This window comes from Hippoglossus stenolepis, chromosome 7 (genome assembly GCF_022539355.2).
Source record: "Hippoglossus stenolepis isolate QCI-W04-F060 chromosome 7, HSTE1.2, whole genome shotgun sequence".
Taxonomy (NCBI): domain Eukaryota; kingdom Metazoa; phylum Chordata; class Actinopteri; order Pleuronectiformes; family Pleuronectidae; genus Hippoglossus; species Hippoglossus stenolepis.
In genome coordinates this window covers 17,595,270-17,617,984 of record NC_061489.1, presented here as the reverse complement: position 1 = coordinate 17,617,984, position 22,715 = coordinate 17,595,270, and the positions used below count along the sequence as shown (strand labels likewise).

Here is a 22,715-nt window from a genome sequence, read left to right as displayed (position 1 = left end):
TTTGAGCGTCTGCGCAACAGGCGGACTGGAGGACGCGTTTCAAACGAACATGGATTAAATATAACATTCGCAGATATACATCTTTGGTTAAAATGCGTCAGGACACGTTAATATCTCTGCGCCAGACGAGCTCAGTCTCTTACCTGCGTGTCGCGTCTTCTCCCCCAAAATAACGTCGGTCCAATTGTTTTATTTCCCGATAAAAAGACGCCTCGTTGCTCTGATGAACAAGGATCACCTGTGAGTGGAAGCACAAGGAGAAGAATCAGCTAGAAAGAATCAAATCCGACCATGAACAATTATTTGTAAAAGGGGAAAACGTACTAGCTCCGCCGCCGCAAAGCGCGAGGAAGAGGGAGACAGCCCCAAATGTTCCTGCAACTAAATTTGCTCGAGTGAAACAACAACACGGATCAGATTTTAAAAAAAAGAATCAGAGGAAGGGCGGAGGGAGGAGTTGGGAGGCAGACACAGACAGAGAGACAGAGACAGAGAGAGAGAGAGAGAGAGAGAGAGAGAGAGAGAGAGGAGTGTTTGTGCGTGTGTGTGTGTGTGTGTGTGTGTGTGTGTGTGTGTGTGTGTGTGTGTGTGTTTGCTTTCGTTTATTAGATAACACCGTTAACATGAGAGGACATCAAAGTCACGACGGAGAGGCGGGCAGGGGTCTGCAGCAGGTGGGGGTGCACAGTGTGTGTGTGTGTGTTCATACAGACGATTTTATTATGTTTCATTGAGGGCTATAGGCCAAACACTGTGTCAAGATAAATACAAATTATACCAGTCGATATATCGATAATTATCACGACTTATGTTGCATTTTTATTCCTCTGAAGTTCAGAGACTGATATTTAATAATAGTTGAGTAAAACATTTACAAATCTGAGATAAATTAGTTATGTGTACTCTATCTATCTATCTATCCATCCATCTAGGTCTGTTGTTGTTGAATGATAAAAAATGACTTGCCTTAATATTATTTTATTGCCCAGCCCTAATTTCATGTTGTTAGCCAAAACATTATCCGCCATGAAGTTACTCCAACTCCGTGCTCACATTTTAACAATATCATTGAAATGCTAACTCGATTTAACTGTATTTAACATACAATTTTAGTTTAGCATACAATTTTAGCATTTGGGCTAACATGGCCATTTCAAATCTAGCGTTTATTTGTGTAGCTCATGATAATTAACAGTCACAATCTAAAACCTGACGGTTGCCTTAATGAAGGATCCACAGACATATTGTCAGTTATTTATTATTGTATGTTATTTTTGCTTTTTACATTTAGATGACAGACATATGTAGGTAAAACGGGGATTTTAAATTATTCCATCTGATGCTAGGAAGTTGCTCTTGTACCATGATACTAAGACTTAAGACTTAGTCGACCTTCTGTTTTTGACAATTAAAGCAGCTGTAACCCTCTTTCAGTTTTGCTTGGATCACGAGATCGAGTATAAAAATAGACAAATACAGGAATTGGGGATTCATGGTCCTTACCAGTATCTATAAGGATCGAAGACCTGAGATGGGCTTGTGTGTCGTTATGGTTTTATATGTTCCTCTTTGTTGGGTTAATGAAAACAGGTTAAAAAAACAATACTGTTTTCATATTTTGTACTTATATGAGTACTTCTACAAATGAGTACTTCCTTTTAACAATCCAATAAACTCTATAATTAATGAGCAATACATTTCAGAATTATTCTAAAATTTTTAGGATCAGCTATCCAGACTGAAAATGTCAACAATCACCTCAGCATCTCCATCCAGGAAGTGACGGATTTCATTAAAGGTACTTCAGCGCTCCCTGCTGGTGTTCTAGAGGTTTGCAAGTGCAACCTCAACACTTCCTCCGTGCAGATAATCAGACTAAAGCACTGACACAGGCTTAAGATATGTCTGCATTGGAAAGTGAGCTAAATTTAGTGAATTTTCCTCTTACATCACCCTCAGGTTCAAGTTTTAATTAGTTTTAAACTCAAATAGCCTTAAATACTAATGATTTATTCCACAGAACAAAGATGGTGAACTTTTCTTTGTGTATATTTAAGGATTTGTATCTTTACCTTGGACTGTAATTTTTCCTTTTAATGGTTTGTCTCTATTGTTTTATTTTGTATTAATTTGCACTTGACCACATTAATTTCTTTTTTGAATTATGTTTAATTTCATACTTAAGACAATATGAATACATCTATAAATTATAGCATGCCACTTTCAATGCAATTTGTGAATATGTAGTATGTTGTGGGGTTGATAAGACATCTCAAAATTAGTGAAGAAAGACTGTATGAATACAAAGAAATTAAACAAAAATAATTGTACATGGTTATTTATGATTTAATAGACAAGAAACCATAAAACCAGTTTATTTCATTCTACATGTTTAGTTAACCAGTTCTCAAGTTATACATATTTAGACAAGTAATTACAAAAATAGCTTAATTCTTTTACAACCAAATACACAACCAAAAAAAAACATTCTCAAAAAGTCAAGCTAATACTGTAATATATGATTTGCTAAAACACCAAACTGTAAAGTTAGATATTTTTGCCATCTATTGACGTCATTAAGCCTTGAACCTGCAACTGATAGAATCTGCAAAAGAAATAAAAAGATAAGTGACAGATAACCATCGGCTTCCAGTAAAATAATGCCAAGACCTGCACAATTTGCAGTTAAACCTTTCAATAAAAACAAAGAAATCTCATTCAAAAAGTTACTCAAATGAAGTTTGTGTGTCAGCTATTCTGTGATAGCTTAATGGTAATACACCTCATTTACAGATCTTTGTTTCATGGAAAACATCCCTAGAATACCTCTCGCCAATCAGTGCATTGTATACGTTTAATATATGATGCACTGATCTTTCTCACAAAACATTTCTGAAGTAAAAAAAACATAAAACATTGAGTTTATCCCACCGATATGGAACTTGTTATGTGTGATGTCAGTAATGCAACTTTGGCACTGAGCAGTTATAATGTAAAAAGGATCTTTGCAAAAATAAAGCTAATCACAGATGTTGCACATCAGAATTTCAGGGAAGTTTGGTCTGCACTCATGACGACTGCACCGTGACGTGAGCCAGCTTACACTTCAGCTACTCAATATTTCTATTGACCAAGATTACCAATGTACTGTCTGTACTGGATTCAGCACTGAACCAGTCATCCTTCTACTAAATTGCCCTTTTAACGAATTGACCTTGTTGGACTAGCAAGTTCCATTTTCATTTATTCACACATCACCGATACATTTGTGTTCTTCTCCTTAATAACCAGTTGGTAAGACTAGTGATTAACCTGAACATGTATCCTGCCTTAAAAAAAAAGAGGATTGCTTGATATTATTCATATTGTATCAAAAAGTGCAACTAATACCAATGCAGAGTTAATATATGACCGCTAAGAAAATACAATTTACCATGAAACTAAATGTATTTCTACACATGTAAACAGAACCAAATAATGATTTCATGTAATCTCTGTCCTGTATACATGCAGCCAAAAATATTTTTAAAAATAGTTAATGCAGTCTTATACAGGTTATTTGAAAAATGATGCATGTCTGTGTACGTGTGTGACTTTGACAACCCTAGATTGCACATGTAATGCAGAGTTTTAAACAACACAAAGAAATGATTCCAGCTGAGAAAAGGCTTTTCAAAGTTTAAAGCTGTCTATTGCTGATTTAAAATGAATATTTACCATAAAAAAAACTAGGGTTGTGTATACACCTGTTTCAAATGTCATACTTAAAGTCTGTTAGTCCTTCATTTCAAATGACTAATATTGGTTCAAAAAAAAAAATCAAACAGAAAAAAACACACATTTAAGTCAGCAGCAAGAAGTTACAACAGTAAAACTGGCAACAGTAATTAAACATGTCTTCATCAATGGTTAAAAGATAATGATCAGTCACGCTGGAAATCATTAAGAAAAGAATCTGATCGGCAAACCGTTTGTCCAGGCAGCTAAAACAGAAACAGTCTAATGTTGGAGCTGATTGGCTCCCTGGTTGAAACACTGAAATAACATGAATACTGTGACTGGTTCCTTCAAACCCGGTCTTGAAGTTTCACTCATTTATTTATTCCGCAAACATGCCAGTGCACAGGAATGCAAAAATGTAACTGGACAAAATCAGACAAGAGTCTAACGGAATAAAACAAAACAACACGCGAGTCACCACTGCTGTTAAGTGTAAGCCATAAAAAAAGGTTGACCTACCGACTCCTCTGAGTGGCTTGTTCAAATGGAAAGACTATTAAAGACTGCTTGTTGCAAATGAAAATGAATCTACCGTCACCTGTCACATCGAGGGGCCACGCATCATACAAGCTTTCAGGATTATGATCATGCAAAAGCTTTACAAAAGGGCCATACAGGAGATCACCTTCACGTGTTCAATGTATCTGTGCAGTAAATTCCTCCGTTATGTGCCAGTGACATCCCCCCCAAAACAAACTGGTTATCAAGCTATCGCGTCACATCATCAGTCAGTGTGCGTCTTCTCTACCCAGGTGGATGTGGAATCGCAGTGTTCTCTGTCGCCCCCCCTCCTGAAGGGGTTTCCAGAACGGGGGGGTCTGAGTGTTTGGTGTGACACGGAGGCCTTTGCGTGGCTCCGCTGCTGCATAAAGGCCAATCTGCCCCTCGTGCTCTCTGCCTGTCAATGTGTCCTTTCTCCACCAGGCCCCGCACCCCCTCTAGGGCTGAGAGAGACGCTTGCGTTTGAGCTTCTGCCTCGACATATCCTCCTTTCAGAAAAGAAAGAGAGCAGAAGAGAGTACTGACCCCACACTCCCCCATCTGCCGAGAGACCTGTCCATCCGTCCTCGCCACCGGGGGCGAGTGCACACGCCGTCATTCCCAACGTTTACTATCAGGCAGCAAGGCAGACTGTGTTAGTAAGGCACTCTTCTCTCCAACATGGTCAGCTGGACTGTCCTTCAAAGTAAGAGTCCCACTGCCAGTTCAGCGCCTTGTCTTCAAAAGCACTGCTGCATTCTCAACCACACCGGATCTCTAGTTTAAAAAAAATGTTTTCATAATACTGTGGACTCAAAAATGTCCATGTTAAAAAAAAAATCTCAATATATTATATAAAAGTTCTTATAAAAAAAGTGGGGGAAAGGAGTGGGTTGTTTGTTGTAGTATTCAGTTGCAATATATACCAGATCAATATGTACAGATTCAGTGCTGCTGGTTAGTCATCACTGCAAAGGAAGAACAGGGAGTGTTTATTATTAGTGGATCAAACCAAAATGCACAAATAAGCAATTTGTGATGCAGTCAGCAAGAAAATCTCCTTCATGCATCACTGTTACAGAACTCACACGCTGTTATATACTTACAAAATGCCCCTGTGACAAATCAGAGTCAAGCAATTAATTTAATGCTGACAAGCCATGAGTAATAATAATGACTCGACTGTTAGCTATCCTCTAACCGTGCATACTGCTTTCTACTCATCAGAAGCTAATCGTTTCATTAGTTCACAATATGCTTTTTTAAAACATGTTACTCATCTGAACACTCACCTTGTGCCAGCAGCCTGGTATTGGCATCCCATCTTGTCCCTGCAGAGTAAGAACAGCAGCATTATAAAACATTTAATAAGCCAGAACAGGTCAAGTGATGCATCCTTTAAACAAACTTAGTCCCTGCTCTGACCTGGTACTAACATCCGTCATGACAGATACGATCACAAGGGGTCAGTGTTAAGTTCGTCTGTTCGAACCCAGAATTAAAATGCATCCTTAATGTGTCATCGGATCTCACTTCCCCACTCTATACGCAAATAGTCATGTACGTCATTCGTGTTCGTGAAAACGAAATGATGATGTTTTTACCCAGTCTGAGTTTACAGCTGTGTTAGATCACACTGGGCTTGTGTGTAGTAGTGTGTATGTGTGTCTGTAAGTTGGCATGGGTGAGAGAGTGAGGGGAAACAGGAGGGGCTAAGTGAAGTGTTGGATTTTGTGACGTGGTCATTAACAAATCAGCATGTGGACGCAGAGAAGTGTAAAAGTACATTTGATTCATTGTGAAACTGTAGCAGGTCAGGAGATGTCAGCTGAGTGGGCGGTCCTTCATACGTGGCCCTGGACAGAGTCACCCAGCGAAAAGAATGTGACAGCATGCGTCTCAGACCACGTCCATATGTGGTCTGAGTGATCGGATCTCCAGACGCTTTACAGTGTGTTCAGACCTAAACTTAGCTATGACCACTTGTGATCGCTCTGGATGGATGTTTTCACCAGGTCTGAACGGGGTCCTTGCCGTTCTGCAGGCTGCTGATTTAAATATCAATGACAACTATGATAATGCCTTAAGTGTACTGTGTAATATCTGTGTATACTTGTCTTTGCAGTGACGTAGACCTGCATGAAGTATGAATTGGTGACACATGCATAACAGAGTTCGAGAGAAATAAAAGGGTTTGGCTGGAAAAGAGCAGCTGGAAATGATAGTGATCAGAAAGGAGAGAGGAGGCAGAGCTACTGTACCACAGGACAGGGGGCCTCAGGGCTGGAAGGAGGAAGAGGAGGAGCTGGAGGGGAAGAAAGCTCCGTCTCCACAGACACACCTTTAGTCTCATCACAGCCCTGTCAGCAAGAGCCAGTTACACATTCACAGCATTGAGGAAGAAACTCAGAGGAAAGGACAGGAAATAACAGAAACAGTGCTGAGAGCAGAAAGCAGGGAAATACTGAAAATGTGAGAGGAAAGTGGGGAGAAGGAAATCAACATGCGTGTCTGTATGTGACGTACCACAGGACAAGGCTGGTCCAATCCTGGGGGACCCTGCTCTCCCTTCTGGCCCTTTAGACCCCTTTTCCCTACTGTCCCCCTGTCGCCCTGGACACGGAGAAGACAGATAGAAACACACACACACTCATTAACATGCCACACAATACAGTTAACTGTGTTATTTCTTTATTATAGCACTGATACTAATGACATGACAATATGTCTTCCTCTACGTCCTCAGATAAACTGATCTCCGTTATGACAACAACATTCATAAAGTTTTTTTAATACTGAGTGGACCTTTGTAATTACCACCATTATTGTTTTTATATTGATATAAATACATTATTGCTGTGTTGTGTACCAACCTTCTCTCCTCTTTCTCCTCGGGTACCTTTGTCTCCCATCATACCTGGGAAACCCTGGACATGGAAGAACAAAGGCGTCAGAACTTTGCTTATCACAGGATGCAGGGTAAAGATGATGTTGAAAAATGAAATGAATTCAGTGAAAATGATCTTCTCATTGAAAACACTTACATCTAGTCCAGGCTCCCCTGTTCTGCCCTGCAAACACACATTCACACACATATCTCAATATTACATTCAATTCCGGCATACTGAAATATAGCAAACACATTTGTGCAAGCGATCGTCTTCTTACTTTTTCTCCCTTTGCACCTGGAAGACCCACTAACCCTGCAGATCCAGAGAGACCCTGGAGGCCATCTGGTCCCTGCAGTTAAAGAACATCATCACAACTGCATCATGTTTGCATATCTTGTGTTTTATTATCATATGAAAATAAAGGGTCAGTGGCACTTACCCTGGGTCCAGGTGAACCAATCTCCCCCTTCTCTCCCCTCATACCAGCTCCAGGCTCACCCTGCATGAGAGCACAGGGACTGAGTCAACACATGTCACAGCCGCCACCACGAACAGATTCTACTAGAAACATGGTCATGCAGTCTTACCTTAGGACCAGGCATCCCGTGCAGCCCCTGAAAAGCATTGTGTGATGTGAGTGCCAGAGGACTATAGGTGCAAATAACAAATGTGAGCAGCAGACCAGGAGTGGGACGGTAATACACTCACCATGGATCCAGAGGACCCGGGGGGGCCAGGTGGACCAGGTGGGCCTTGTTGGGATATCATCTGAATCTGAGTATCGTGGAAATCACAAGAGTCAAACAGGAGGCTAATGTTGGCAAAGTTTAAAGCAACACTGTAATTTTACTGAGCAACAGCGCAGTTCTGTTGGTCTCTGTGGCTGAGCGATCAATTCCTTGACCAGAGCTCTGAAAGTGTTGTCCCTCGCACACTGAATGGAAACACAACTGAACGGTGGATATTCATGTCTATTCGTGTCTTGGCATTGACTTTGTATGAAATGTCATTAGGCGAAATTTGCTTTGCATTTGCATTACACAAGTGTTTTGAACTGATCTACAGTACAACATGACTCTTGAACTTGCTGCACCTGATTCTGGCTGATTGAGCTGTGACCATCAGTCAGTCACTTCTCACAGGAAAAACAGCAACATTCATCCAAGTCAGTGAACCATCAAACTGGATTTTGAAGCTGCTATTTTAAGTTTAAAAAGTTGCACAGAGTTGTTTTAACTGAAACCAGAGATGATTCACCAGTTGAAGGAATTTATTTATTTTGTATGACCGCTGACCATTTTCCAAAGAATACCAGAGTTTAATGTGAATGTATTTGTTTCTATTGGAGAAATGAAAATGAGTTGTGTATTACAACATCCCTGCCATCGTCCTTTTAAGTTAACGACTGCCTGCGGCCGCACGAGTCTGTGATGAACTAGTGTGTTCATGTGTGTGTTTCACTGACCAGGTTGTCGTCCATTCTGCTGTCGCCTTTCTCTCCTTTACGTCCGTCAATACCCTGAATCACAAAGAGCAAAATGAACCTCCTGCTGTTTATGTGCGTGCCACTGTTTGTGTATCAGAGAGACATGTTTAGGGTCACCACTCACAGCAGGCCCAGAGAGCCCCATCTCCCCCTTCTCCCCTCTCTCGCCAGCGGGTCCTGTCCCACCTGTGTCACCTTGAGGTCCCTGGAGGTGCAGAATTAAGAATGAATCTCCAACAACACATTTAGCCATAAAAATGTCTTAAATGCCGTTATATTTCATTTCTAATGATTTTGTGGGTAATTTCTGCAACTATACCTCCTCCCCATCAACTCCCGCTAGACCAGGTAACCCGAGGTCACCCTGGAAGAAGACAAGGACAGATTCACTCACTCGATGAATACGACGTTAACGCTGCACAAAATCCTGTTTAGCATCTTTGGTTTTCCTGAAGCAACGCTACAAGCTAATGGTGGTTCAGTGCATTGGTAGGATGCTCAAGTGGAAGCACAGATACTTAAAAACAATTTAAGTAAAAGTACTAATTTAAACTCTTTACCAAATAATAGTATACAAGTACAGGCTCTGAAATGTATTCCAAAGTAGAAAAGTAAAAGGTTCCCTCTTGAAGGACATTTCTATTTAACTTAAACCGTAAATAAAAACAATCAACTAAAAAGTGATTAAAGCAGGAAAAGATGAATGAAGTATTCCTAATTTAAATAAGGCCAGAGATGGGGAATGTTTTGTTGCTCTGTTGTCGAAATGATCAGTGACGTTGGCTGATTCTTCACTTTCTTCCACGTTGTTGCTCCTTGTCACGGTCATATGTGCTGTTCCTCTTCTCCACGGCCGAGTCTCCCTCTCTTGTCTGTTTCGTCTTGATAGGTTTTTTACATATGTTATGCGTGATTTGCACTGATAGCTGTGCAACATGGAATATTCTTGTGTTCTATTGCCCCATCCATATAGGTTGAAATCTGTCTTGATGTTGGGAGGGCGGTGCTCAATGATGCCAAACAAAAAAAAAATGTTTAACAAAAGTAATGAGCCCGTTTTGAAAATGGAAGATGTGGAAAATATATTATTCAAGTATTTACCTTTTCCCCTGAAGGGCCTTGGGGTCCAGGTGGTCCAGGCGGGCCCTGGAGAAAGGCAGACAGAAAACAGGAATGGAAATATACTCAGTTAGACTTTGTTATGTGTCTCTTTTGACTTGGAATTAGAATCAAGAATATCCATCTTTAAACCTGCAATGATCGATTTCTGGCCACTGTGGGGCAGTAGAGACACAGCACTGGCAAGTGATCGTCTGACGTTCCTATTTTTATCAGTAAAGTAAGTTATGATTCTGTTTTCTTTGCTGTTTGTCCGACAGCAGGATTACTCAAAAACTACTGAGCTGATTCACATGTGCATTTTGTGGAAAGCTGGGTCATGACACAAGGCAGAAGCCAATAAAATGTGGAGCAGATCCAGGATTTCTTTTCTCTAGGTTAGGGTTAGCCTCGATGGAGGTATGCACTCTCCAAGCATCCTTCAAGTTCTCTGTTGGTTCATCACTCTGAGCGAGAGCTTTGATTCGTTGTTAATACGATCACTCAGGGGAGCATGTACCTCCGCCGAGGTCATTCAATTACGCTGCACCAAATTTCACACACTCATAGATATCACTCCTGTAAATAAGTGTATTTTTTTTACATCAAATTATTCCCTGAGAAAAAGGGTGAAAACATAAAAAAAACTTGCAATGTTAAGGAAAGAATCCTGGATCTGCCCCCTGATCTGGATCCATACCAGAATGTAATGTATTCTTCCCTGGTCTACACCACATCCTTCCACAAGGTTTCATCGTTTACAAACCAACCAACATACAAACAAACAGGGGTGAAAACCAAACATCTCTGGTGGAGGTAATAAAATACTATAACTGAGCCGCTGTCATTAGGTCTGTACTCGTCAGCATAGTCGCATCGACATAATGTGTATACATCGTGTAGCTGTTTACAGAAACTGGGAACTCACAGAATTTTACCATAAGGCCTGAGCTGGAGCCAACAGAGAGGATTTCACAAAACAGGCCTGACACTAAACAAAGCTGATGACGTCTTTTGTTTTGTTTGACTTTTTTTCCGTTTGCTGATCACAAACCAACTTGAAGCAATTTTTATCTCATTGAGATTGTGAGACACCGTCATATGTGGTTTGTGCTACACATAAAAGCCTGGCATGGTTTTCCATTCTGTTGATGCAGGATGATTTGGACAACAAGCGGAGAAACTAAACATTCATGCGACTCTATGTAACACTGAGAATGGATGAAGAATAGCACAGTCTCCTAAAGACTAACAGGTCCATTTTCTCCACCCTCTGAAAGTCCTGAGCCATCTGGGAGTGATAAAACATGTTGTCTCCCCGAGGTGCACATGCTGAATCTCTCAGTTTCTTTTTAAATTCTCTATTTAAGCCGCAGAAATGAACAGATGTTTACAAACAACTATTTGATCTGAGATATTCCATCATTGGAAAGTAAATTCTACTCACTCGGATAATTATACTAAAAGCTGTAAAATGAATGATGGTAACAAACAAACTATTTCAGCATGGTTTTCGAACCTAAAATGGCAGCTGGGTGGCCGGTAAGCACCCCCGGCTCCATTGATATAACTCTCACGGAGACCTGGCGTGTGATTTGGACGCAGCTGATCCACACCGACATGAGACTTCTGATAAAATCTCAGGTTTGTGTTTTCACCAACTCCTTTGTAACAATCTCACACTGCAGGGGGAGCTGGTTCATAGTGTTTTATAATCAAATACACACTCCACTGCAGAGATAGCCATCTTTTAGCATGTAGCATGGTACCGAATCAAAGGGTCTTGTGTATGAAGACAGACATGTGAAGCTGAGACTGTGGCGACTGTGAGGGGTACGTTCCAATGCATTCCCCTTGTGCAACACCTGAGTAATGTGGAACAGCACAAATACACGTACAGAATACACCATGCTGACCTACAGCAAGTCACAGCCATGTATATTGTGAGGCACGCTGGGCACATAGCATGAAAACACACTCAGAACAGTGTAACAAAGGCGGTTGACTCTTCTGCATGTATGCTCCTTTAGGCTCCGTGTTATCTAACCGAATACAGCAGCTGCACTATATTCGCTGGGGCTGTGAGTTTTATCCCTAGTGAATACAACAGTGAGTGTGGCAGACGAGAACAGTGATGAGCAAATCAAAATAAAAACAAACTAAAATAAAATATGTCCTTTTTTTGTCCTTTCTTTGTCCCTACCACTGAGGTGAGTATGACAGATTCAGATTATCGATCGCATTAGTTGCAACAGGTCAATTTACAGCATCACAAGAAACACTGCAACATGTGCACATAGATTTCTTTGTTTTCTTTTTTGAACATGCTGAAATCAATATTCTACGGGATGACAGGGGTCCCAAATCTCTGACATCTTTACTTTGGGGGCTGAGGCCTGAAAACTTTGGGAATCTCTGAACTAGTAAACCAGCCACATTCAGCAATACTCTTGATACGGTGACCTCTAGAGTGACATCCAATACATCTGAAGTCTGTACTGTTGGATAACTGATCTACAAAAACACACAGATCCACTGTTCAAAGTGGGATAGGGAACGGAATGAGTTGTGTGCATGTATGCAATTCCCTGTGTGGGTCTATGCATTGTTATGTGAGTTAGTTACTGATCACACAACCAAAACCGTGCAGAAACAACAGCCGATTACCGAAATGCTGATGGTGTCGATGGCCTGTCAAGGAGAAACGGCGACATGTTGACATGTTGAGTTTTGCAGTTTCGGAAAAATAACAGACACGTTTATGACAACACTAAAACAGTTTATATCAAAGTTGAGATAAAGTAATAAACGCCCAAAGGAATGTGGAAGATTCTCACCTGGAAAGCATCTAGGAGCTTCCCATTGAAGTCAATGATGTCTGAAGAACCTGTGGCGCCTTTTTCTCCAGGATAACCCTGAGACAGAGAGGGAATAAATAAATGAGCTCGACATAAACATGATAAAATATTCATAATGTGTTTGATTGAATTATACTAACAGAGGGCTAACTGAATGAGTGATATACATACCATGGCTCCCTCTGGTCCTTGCTGTCCTATCTCCCCTTTGTCACCCTGTGTGACGCAAAAATGCATTTTTATGGTCAAATTCCTTCAGATGTTAAAAATTTTACATTTTTGATTTAGTGTAAATGATCCAAATTTTGGATGTGTGAATTTCCAATTTGAAAATTGTCCCATACCTTTAATCCTGGGAGTCCATCCATACCTCTCTCTCCCTTTTCTGCTACACCTGGCTCGCCCTTTTTCAAAACACAATGAACATTCAAGGTCAAATGCATGAAAAGACAAGGCCACATTTAAAACTGTGTCTGTGATGTGATGACTGATGAGTAAAAGCTTTTATTTACCTTCGTCCCTGGATGACCCTGTGGCCCTTGATAGCCGGGCTCACCGGCCTCTCCCTGTCAGATAACAAATTTGAAAAGTTCAAACTTTTGGTCACATTTTGACAGAGGTTGACAAGAGAAGTGAGAAGTTTGAGGGAAACCAAAAGGAAAACAGCTAAGTTGAAATGAGGTGTTTGTGATTTTCCACACATGATCTTACCGGCTTTCCAGACAACCCCTGTGGTCCCTGTGGCAGAAATAAATTTGATTATTATAATTAAAGAGACGAAGACAAATCAAAGGCTTAGGGTAATTCTTCATGAAAAAAAAAATGTTACCTAATACTTTTACTTACAAATAAAAATTGGATTTGAACTAAACTCACCTCAGAGCCATCACGACCTGGAAGACCCTGAGGACGACAGAGGAGACATAGTTATGGCCTGAAGTCAGTTTTCATCAGAGAGTTAAAAAATTGGCCACTAGATGTCAGTGTTTGATGAGGAATGGCCAGTCCATGGACTTTTGGTTTGTGAAGCGCTCATTCATACAAGCAGATGATAATTAAAAGGATGAAACTACAATAAACAAGTGGATAAACTGGATACATCTGTAGTGTACAGAACACAAGGGCTTACTGAATGATTTAATGACTGTGAAAATTATATGATTCACACGCTACAGCCTGTTACACTCACCACATGTCACCAAAGTTGAATAACTATGAGTGATGTGGTGGATAACGCTCCATATGTACAAAGTGTTATTCCTCTGCAGTTGTTTGTGTTGCATACTGAAAAATACCACTTGAGGGGGGGGGTATTGCCTAATTTCAATAAATAAAGAAGTTGTGGGAAAATAGTTTGTTGTATTACTGTTAATCAGTTATTATATTTTATTTATTCATTAGTTTTACTCTCCTTAAAGGCTCAGTGTGTAGGATTTAGTGGCATCTAGTGGTGAAGTTGTATATTGTAACCAACACAATACCCCTCACTTTCCTCTCTAAGAACTACAGTGGCCTTCATGTATCAAGCCGTCTTCTCCCCAGTGATGAGGTTTCTTTAGACTGATTATTTGATTATCTAGTCTGTAACTGTAGTTGATGGTTCACAAGTTGCATTGAGGTTGCACTTTTAAAAGTTAGCTTGTATTAGCGATAGCAAAGTAACAAGTTATTTCATTGGACTCGTTTTAGTCCTATAACAGCGAAACGTTTTCTCAGTTTGAGCCATTACCCCCTAAAGAGTCAATATATTTCATTCATGGACTGGATAGTACTTCTCACAACATCATCAAAACACCAAATGAGGAAAGGTCTTAAGGAAGAATGGTGCTCATCCATTGAGTAGATTTCAAAAGCTCAACAATAGAATTTTTCTTTCATTTGTGACCCATCTGCGTTCAGATGTCAGATACGTTTTCCAAAAATATCAAACATCCACCAAAGCAGTTTCATGAAGCCACACATCAGAGGGAAATTATCCACCATTCTTTTACTTGTCTCCACTTCACTGATATAAATGATAAGAGTTCACGGACACCCATACTGGAAGGATTGCTCAGTTTCTGGTGCTCAGCCTTTCCTCCATTAAGACATCTGCCACCAACATGGAGCAGCTCTTAGCACCACACTGCCTTGTTTAACTGTTTGGGGTTTTGCAATGCCTTTAATCAACTTGGAGAACACATTTGAAAATGACGAGGTCACAAAACAGCCCCCCCCCCCTTTTTTCTTCTTCTGTTTTTAGTCATTTTCTGAGCTGCGCTGGCTTTCTCGCTTTTCAGCTCTAGGTTCATAACTCACCCAAGCTAAAACCAACATTTTTCACTTGAATGTCTTTGCTGTCCTGTGACAGTTGAGGGTAAGAACTTTCATTCCTTCCCTTGGATAAACACAAATTACCTTCATAGTCTCCTTCCCTCTCTTCCATCTTAGAACCACAGCTTAAAGCTGAGATTGCATATGAACTAACCTCTGGGAAGAAAACTTAATTTTGAGGAACATAAACTGCCTCAGGCAAGGACACAGCTATTGTTTGGCGAGGCTGGCAAGCTGCCCATGAACTCGCCACAGTGCCATATCTGTTTTCAGGGGTCCACAGCGACACGGTCCTGGTGGGAGGGTGGGAGAATGGGGGCGTGTTGGAGAACTTTGTGGCCGCTGTCTTACACAAAACAGATGAGGGCAGGGGTAAAGTTGCTATTCTGGGAGTTTTTAGGTAAACCACAGCTCACTGGCAATCCCGGAAAAATGAGAATATGGGTTCACTACGATTTACTGCATGGACTCTGTTCCCCCTTTAAATACATGTGTATAAATGCACGTGCACACACAGCATATACACACACAGTAACACAATTTGCGATATGTCACACCCTGCGGTTGAACCGTACCAGGTCAACACATTTGGGGCAACACAGCCCCTTATGACTGAGGTGTTTTATGTGACTGCATTCTTTGTGGTGAAACCTTAGTTAGAGGCTGAGGGAAAGGGGGTGAGTGATGAAGGAGGAGAATAACTGCAACTGAGTGAAGTGTGTGTGTATGGGTGTATTGTTTTGTATAGTTTTGAGTGTACATTGGCACTTTGATACATGAGGAGAAACTCTTACCGGCTCTCCAGCAGGGCCACGGGGCCCGTCTTTGCCTGTGTTCCCAGGGGGGCCTCTGGGACCTGGAGGACCTGGGGGACCAGGAAGACCAGCGGGTCCTGCCTGGCCCTGGTCACCCTGATGAAAAATAAAACAAAACACAAAAAAATGAGTAATAGAAAAAACTAAGGAAGAAGACTACTATCAGTTATAAGTGTTTTCTTGCCTTCAGTACAGAAATTGGCAGAAACTCTGACCCTCATGCAATGGGTGAAAAATCTTGTAGCTTCTTAAAGTAATTGCAATCGTCAAGGACATCCTAAGATTATTTAGTTAACAGCCTCTTCAGTTTGAGATATAGCAAATATAGAAGACATATTCCTTATGTCAGTAGTAATTGATTTTTCGACCACTTGGTGGAAGCATAAACTAGCTGTAAACACAACACTGATATAATAATTAACAAACATCAGTGTGATAAGAACTACCTGAATGGACAAAAAATGTCTTTACTTGACTTTTTGGTTTGCTCCATATCAAGGCCATTAACATGGAGGAGGCAGGATTTATAACTTAAACTGCAGCAGCCACCAGGTGGCGATCAAGACACTTTGGCGTCACTTTAGGGAGAAGTCATGTCGTCCATCTTTACATACCGTCTACGGTCTCCACTAACTCCTGAGGGAAATAAATGCTCTTTTCCAGTTAATTGTTTGGTAGCTTGTAACTAACAGCAGGGAGCCAACATGATAATTTTTTAGGCTTTTCAATAAAAACTGCTGTGGTCAATAATGACAAAAGCTAAATGAGAGATGCTAAAGGTGAGAGTGAACCGAAACACTTCATCAGGCCAGAAAACCAAAACAATGAGCTCCTTAAGTAATTTATCCACAATAATTATAAAAGTATTGACTATAGCAGCCGTTAATATCTTAAATACAACTTAGACCTGTTAACTTTTAGAAATGAAAAGAGAAACGCTTCATAAAACAGAAACTGAACGGTTCCTCATATTAAAGAACCATTCATCACTGAGTTTACATGTAATTGGGGACACGTCTCTTTCTGATGACTTCCACCCTCGTGTTTATACCAAACAGAAACCATCAGTGCCTCAAAATCTTTCTCACCACTGAAGTAGACGGAGGACCAGGGTTTTCTCTACAGTCACATGAGGATACTTTCTCTGCACCCACTCATCTCTGACTGACATGTGGAGCATTATGGTTCGTTTTGTTGCAAGGAACATGGTACTGCAAGCACTTTCATGAAAATGCTGTTAAGCACTTACAGCAGACCAACACACGATTTCCTAACAGATAATTACATTGTAAGGTCCGGCCTCAACCAAACTGTCACGAACAAACGTCTTCCATTCTCCCTCTAATAAGAAGCACACTTTGAGTCTATCTGAGACGTGTGTGGTTCATCATCCAAGATGTTTTCCTGCTCTACACCTTCTGTACAAACAGTTTGACCTTACCACATGTGTTCATACAGTTAAAAAAGCAGGCGCACACAGGAAAATTAAGAAACAAAGGTCAAATGTGGTTTGACTGAGAAAGGTGAAAGAGTGAGGAAGGGAGGGGATGCACGGCTGAGCAGAGCTTGAGCGAGAAAGCTTGATTAAAGTGTTAAAAAACGCACACATGCCTTAGTGGTGGTCTACCTTCAGGAAACGTCTCTGAAAGCTGCCGGACTGCTCTCCAGAGAGAAAGCCGTGGTCATAGCGGGGAAAGGCCATCTGAGGATGGAGCAGTAAAGACAAAGAGAAAGACAGAGTAGATGGAAAGAGCCCGGGCAGAAAGAAAGGGTGGAAATAAAAAGGGAAAAGGAGAAGGACATAAATGAATAAGAAAATCTGAAGTCCATTTTTAACTGAGAGAGTCCAGAGGGAAGGGAAACAACAACAACTTCTGTGGGAAAAAACAGAAGAGTGTTTAGCAGCCCCCTTACAGAAGCTGTAAGCCAAAAGAAGAAGCGTGAGAAGAAACGTTTTGCTCCTCTGTCTGAAGGGATAGCGACAGTTCAGCAGCCTGACAGAGAGCGGTGGCTGCTGGGAGGATAAGGGGACGTTTGCTGGAAGGGACAAACCTTGACAGTGAGAATCTGATTACTGTGCAGACCTGCGTATGTGCCATAGTTAGGGGGGCCCTGAAAAGAGGAGTGACAAAGGGACATTTCAGCAACTTAGCAAACCAGAGCCGTTTTCAGTCACAACCTTTGGAGGAACTCCGGAGAAGTGGGTCTGGACTTTCTCCAGAGGTTTCCTTTCAGGCATGCACAACGCAGCAGGAGATTCTCCGCTCAGACGCATTCACAACTGCAACAAATCTGGATTCTGGTGCAGCAGGCGGAGGCAGGATGTATTGATGTAACGTATTAACTCCGCTGCAGAGATCACACTCTTGACGTCTTCGTTTGTGTCTTCTACATGTAGGGCACCGCTTTTTCATCCTGAGATATATGCTTTCATTTTGTATTTTTCTGTTGCGTGTTAGAAATATCACGCTACACGCCCACTTGCTCGCAGTGAATCCTGCAGAGGATCTCCTGCTGTGCTCTCTCATATGTGCTCCTCCGCCGACTTAAGGGGGCCAGATGGAAAAAGTCTGGAGGCTCTTACTCGGACATTTGCGTTCACACATACAGCCCCTGCGGAGAGAGTCCGTAGGATCAGTGGAGTTCAGTGCATGCCTGAAGGCAGCTTAATATTGGAAAAAGGCATTTACAAATTCTGCAGAATAAATGTACAGAACAAAAACACATCATCTGCAAATAGTGAGACACAAGTTTATAAAAAACCTACAACGTGAGACCCCTTTGTATCCTGTGTGTGTGTGTTCATTCCTATGTCTTCCCGTCTTCCCTCCCTACCCTTTGCGACCGAATGGCTCAGCTCTTTCCAGCCGACTGGCAGCGGGTGTGATGTTAGTCTGTCAAGCTGAAAGGAGCAGAGCTTGTTTGCCACCAGAGAGCTCGGAGCGCTGTGCTGCCTCTCTGGTTGAGTTCCCTCCGAAAACACATGGAAGGATGGAGATGGAGAGACAGGATGGAGAGAAGATCTGAAGAGGAGGCATGGGTGTGTGGGTGTGTGTGTGTCGGGGGGGTTCGACACAGTAGGGACAGAATGAAGAAGAGACGCTGGTTTCCGTTAACAGGCTGCGGTGAACGCTGGATAGCTGAGGGTTTTTCCGACGCCGCAAAGGCCTCCTCTTCCTCTCCTTGCCTATACACTCCTCTCTCCCTACTGTCACATTCACTCATTCGCACTATTTGCACCATGGAGACCACATACACATATGTTCCTTAAACATGTCGAAGGAGAATAGGCCGTTTCACTGTGGGCTTCCGCTTTACCTCATACTCATCAGACCTTAGGCTGATACTAAGACAAACAGCCATTCAACCTCGGAGCCCTGTCTAACCATGGTCTATACTTGCAGCTGCTCTAGGGGAGGCAAAGGGAGACTTGGCTTGGGATGAAACTCCCATCATGACTTGTCTTTCAACACAGCTTCCAGGCAAATCTAAACACACAGTCTCCTCCGTATGGATTAGACAGTATGGAGGTTGGGGGAAAATGGCTGCTAGCTTTATGGCTTGTAATCAAAGTTGCTTGAGAGAAAGATACAACACTACACATGAGCTTTTGTCTCATGTTGTTGGTGGTTCCATAACATCTGATTGTGTTTTAATGCCCCTGTTGTCCAATCTGCTCTGGAACCATGACTCAGCCAGACAAAGGTCCTGGAAATGATGGATTGACAGGAAGTCACAGGTTGACAGAGATTCATGGCCACTTCCTGTTTTCACATGTATTCCGTAATGTTCTTGTGGAGTTCAGAGGTGACACAGCGTACGATGTTCAAGGCAAGGTGACGACTGCGCTTACGTAAAGGGACGACACCTCCAAACTCCCTCTGCACCACTTTCCCTCTGCTCAACCTCAGTGGACCTTGAGCTGTCTCTAAGTGATACACTTAGTAGTTACACAGAGTTTTTCTTAACACTTGAACAAAGTTTGGGCTGCAGACCTCAAAGAGATCAAAGCTGCGGAGGCCTCGACCAAGTACAATATTTACCATTTGGAGGAACTATGTAATGCAGAAAGCCAAAAAGATTTAATTCTCGAAATCTATAAGAATCGAGGCACAGAAATAATCTGGCTCAGGCCTTGATGGGAATCAGGAATTCCCTTTAAGGTTTCTGAACTGCACCATTAATATTGTTCTGCTGGGCAGCCCTGTCAGATTAACTCTCCATGTATGCTCCGCTGTAAAACAATAGCCCATCATTCCGATACATTTCCACACTCTGTTTGTGTCAGACTCTCAGAAGATCTATAACAACACATCTATTTCTAATTATTATACTAAATCTTGTCTTTTGATGGATACACGCTAAAGAATACGAGAAATAATAAAAACGAGCATTAAGTGGCTACAGAAGGAGTGTACGTCTGTAGTTTTAATAAATGTGGTACGTGTTAGTATTTTGAAAGTGTTTGACAGTCGGGGGTTTGAACATTAAAGGAAAGCTAAATCAAAATTACAAGCCAACACTTACTTACTATTTGTGTATTACAAATTTGTCATTTTGTCAATTAAAAAATATGATTATGAGACAGATTATAAGCAGCTTTGCTAGGAAAAAAATCAATCCACCCATCCATTAATCCATCCACTATACTGCTGATCCTTTGAGGGCTGTTGAGGGGGCTGGACTGGACCTGGGCCAGTCAACACATCTAGATGTACAACATACATATCGTTAAATGTAAGTCCAAGCCATGCAAAAATAATAATCTATGGTGAATTTACAACTTTTTATGTAGAGATGCAATGATTCATTTCTAAATTGAATAAGTTAATTGATTTAATTGTATTCTAACTTGGCTGATTATTACAGGGTCTCTAAAATATAATTATGTAGAGAAAATTCACATATACTGTGAAAATAACATGACATAACTAAACATAACAAACCGACAAAAACATTCAGGATTTATGGGGTACGTGACTCCTTCAAAGACTCCGAGCCGTTCACCATGTAAAGAACAGGGGGGATTTTTTTTCAAACCACAGTGAATGAAGCGGCAGATAATTACATAGATCTCATGGTGGCTGGAATGATATCACATAAAAAGACAACACGGAGAAAGAACATGGACCAGATGCAGAGCGAAGTTCTGCTGTGATGTTTAAAAGAAACACTGGTCGAGAGGAGCTGGCAGATATTGGCACAGCCTCAACCGTTGAGTTTTGTTGGTGAGGTTTAAGTATTTTCATCGTACTGAAACATCATCGTTTCTCCTCTCGGGCTTTGGAGACAGACCTCATCATAGGAGCCGGACTAAGCTGTTGGGGCTGTTGCTGGGGGAGGGTACACTGGATAAACCCCCCATACTTCTGATCAACTGTGATCAATGTTTTATCATTTTTATCCCCCTGCATATACACATTGTTCCACCAAGTTTTTTCAGATATTATAAATACTCCAAAGTGTCTTCCCGGGCTTTGTTTTACAATTTGTGGTCTGATTACGGTTATCTGATATGGTCTGTTACTTGGTCTCTGAATCTCATGACCTTCTCCTTTCTCTGTGAAATTGGAATATGCTCCCTGTGCTTTTCTGGCTGTTCAAATTACAAAATCCGCCTTGATGAATGAAAGAACTCCTGTCTAATCAAGACATATATAAACTTGTTCATGTGTGTTTTCAGCGGGTTAATGACCATTGTAACTGTATCTTTACAGATCTTCGTAAAAAAAAAATCAAAGAGACAGCTGCAGCTCGTCCTGAAGTCTGCTGCCGGAGTCCTCACTAACACCAGGAAAGTGGGGCACATTACATTGGGTCCTTAAACCACTGCACTGGCTTCCTGTGTGTCAGAGACCAGACTTTAAAATCCTACAGTCTATAAAACGCGAAACGTTCTAAATAGATCTCAGAATTACTTGTACGCTACAAAGCATCCAGACTCCGGGGGTCAGCTGGGACAGGTTTACTCAGTTTTCCCAGTTTTAAAACCAAGCAGCCTTTAGTTTATATGCTCAGCAACTGTAGAACAAGCAGCTTCCTGAAGAACTGAGGACTGTTACAACTTTCAGCTCATTCAAATCGGGCCTTCAAACACAAGCAGCTTAAGATGGGATCGCTGTCTAATGTTAAAGACACGTTTTCTTGTTTTAGTTTTTATTGTCTTTTAAAAACAGTGTTAATGTCTTCATATTTTTTTATTTTAGTTTGCCCTGTTTTCATTGTCCTTAAAATTGTATTTTATTATCTTCTCAATGTTGCCTTTTGCCTCATTTCCATGCCTCTGCAAAGCCCTTTGAATTACCTTGTGTTTGAATGGTGCTAAATATAAAAACGTGCCTTGCTTTACACTGATCTGTCGCAGATACATGTGAAAGTGGTGTAATTTCAATTGTGCTTTATTTATTCTACTGTATTGGTGTTTGCCAATCGTTTTAACTGTGTCTCAATTCAGGGGCCGCATCCTTCGAAGGCTGCATCTGAGGACAGCTCGTGTCATAGCGGCACAACGAGACTGTCCCATGTCAAATGCCTCCTTCCCTCCTTTCCCGATCAACGAAGCATCCAACAGATGGATCCCTCTCGGGCCAACCTATCCCAGGATTCATTGCGTGCTAAAGATGACGAGCTAGTTATTTGGGTGACTGAGCTACAGTAAGTACAGCCATTTAAATTAGCAAACAATGCAACGGTTATAAGCTGGTGACACAAATAGGAAATCCTTTGTGAACCAGACCGTCTCATTTCCGTCCGGCCTTCACGGTCTAATAAAATAATTATAAGGCTCACAAAGGAGGCGCCTGTCATGGGCACACTCATTTGCTTACTTGCCATACTTTAGATGATGGGAGATCACAATAATCCTCCAACTACCTACAAGAAAGTGGTGTGTTTTTATAGTATTAGTCATTAACGGCTTAATTGAGATTGGAACATGTGGAGGACCTAGGTTGTTTTGCATTTTATTCTGTCAATCAATCTAACTCATAATTCC

General features: G+C 41.3%; 2 protein-coding genes across 21 annotated transcripts in view; both read right to left on the bottom strand.

The window, feature by feature from the left end:
- Positions 1-485, bottom strand: part of mbnl3 (muscleblind-like splicing regulator 3) — a 30,649-nt gene extending 30,164 nt beyond the window's left edge. For 7 of the 8 annotated variants that reach the window (XR_004697163.2, XM_035160810.2, XM_035160814.2 and 4 more), the window contains exons 1-2: positions 325-485; positions 144-238 (exon numbers count right to left, since the gene is read on the bottom strand). The gene's annotated coding sequence lies outside the window, so the exon portion shown is untranslated. The remainder of the gene's footprint in view (positions 1-143; positions 239-324) is intronic. The other variant, XM_035160819.2, reaches the window with a different exon arrangement.
- A 1,843-nt stretch (positions 486-2,328) lies between these two features.
- LOC118111971 (collagen alpha-1(XXIII) chain) overlaps positions 2,329-22,715 on the bottom strand; it is a 123,824-nt gene continuing 103,437 nt past the window's right edge. For 6 of the 13 annotated variants that reach the window (XM_035160853.2, XM_035160857.2, XM_035160865.2 and 3 more), the window contains 24 exons: positions 17,349-17,423; positions 15,701-15,817; positions 13,470-13,496; positions 13,305-13,331; positions 13,106-13,159; positions 12,938-12,997; positions 12,765-12,809; positions 12,573-12,650; positions 12,403-12,426; positions 9,739-9,783; positions 8,957-9,001; positions 8,762-8,842; positions 8,617-8,670; positions 7,860-7,925; positions 7,739-7,765; positions 7,591-7,650; positions 7,429-7,500; positions 7,305-7,331; positions 7,134-7,187; positions 6,787-6,873; positions 6,522-6,620; positions 5,553-5,591; positions 5,367-5,375; positions 2,329-4,769 (listed from right to left, as the gene is read on the bottom strand). In XM_035160853.2, the coding sequence (XP_035016744.1) occupies positions 4,719-4,769; positions 5,367-5,375; positions 5,553-5,591; positions 6,522-6,620; positions 6,787-6,873; positions 7,134-7,187; positions 7,305-7,331; positions 7,429-7,500; positions 7,591-7,650; positions 7,739-7,765; positions 7,860-7,925; positions 8,617-8,670; positions 8,762-8,842; positions 8,957-9,001; positions 9,739-9,783; positions 12,403-12,426; positions 12,573-12,650; positions 12,765-12,809; positions 12,938-12,997; positions 13,106-13,159; positions 13,305-13,331; positions 13,470-13,496; positions 15,701-15,817; positions 17,349-17,423 (1,323 nt within the window). In that variant the 3' untranslated portion in view covers positions 2,329-4,718. Of the gene's footprint in view, positions 5,229-5,366; positions 5,376-5,552; positions 5,592-6,521; positions 6,621-6,786; positions 6,874-7,133; positions 7,188-7,304; positions 7,332-7,428; positions 7,501-7,590; positions 7,651-7,738; positions 7,766-7,859; positions 7,926-8,616; positions 8,671-8,761; positions 8,843-8,956; positions 9,002-9,738; positions 9,784-12,402; positions 12,427-12,572; positions 12,651-12,764; positions 12,810-12,937; positions 12,998-13,105; positions 13,160-13,304; positions 13,332-13,469; positions 13,497-15,700; positions 15,818-17,348; positions 17,424-17,773; positions 17,834-22,715 lie in introns of all 13 variants that reach the window. The other 7 variants (XM_035160855.2, XM_035160856.2, XM_035160859.2 and 4 more) reach the window with 7 other exon arrangements.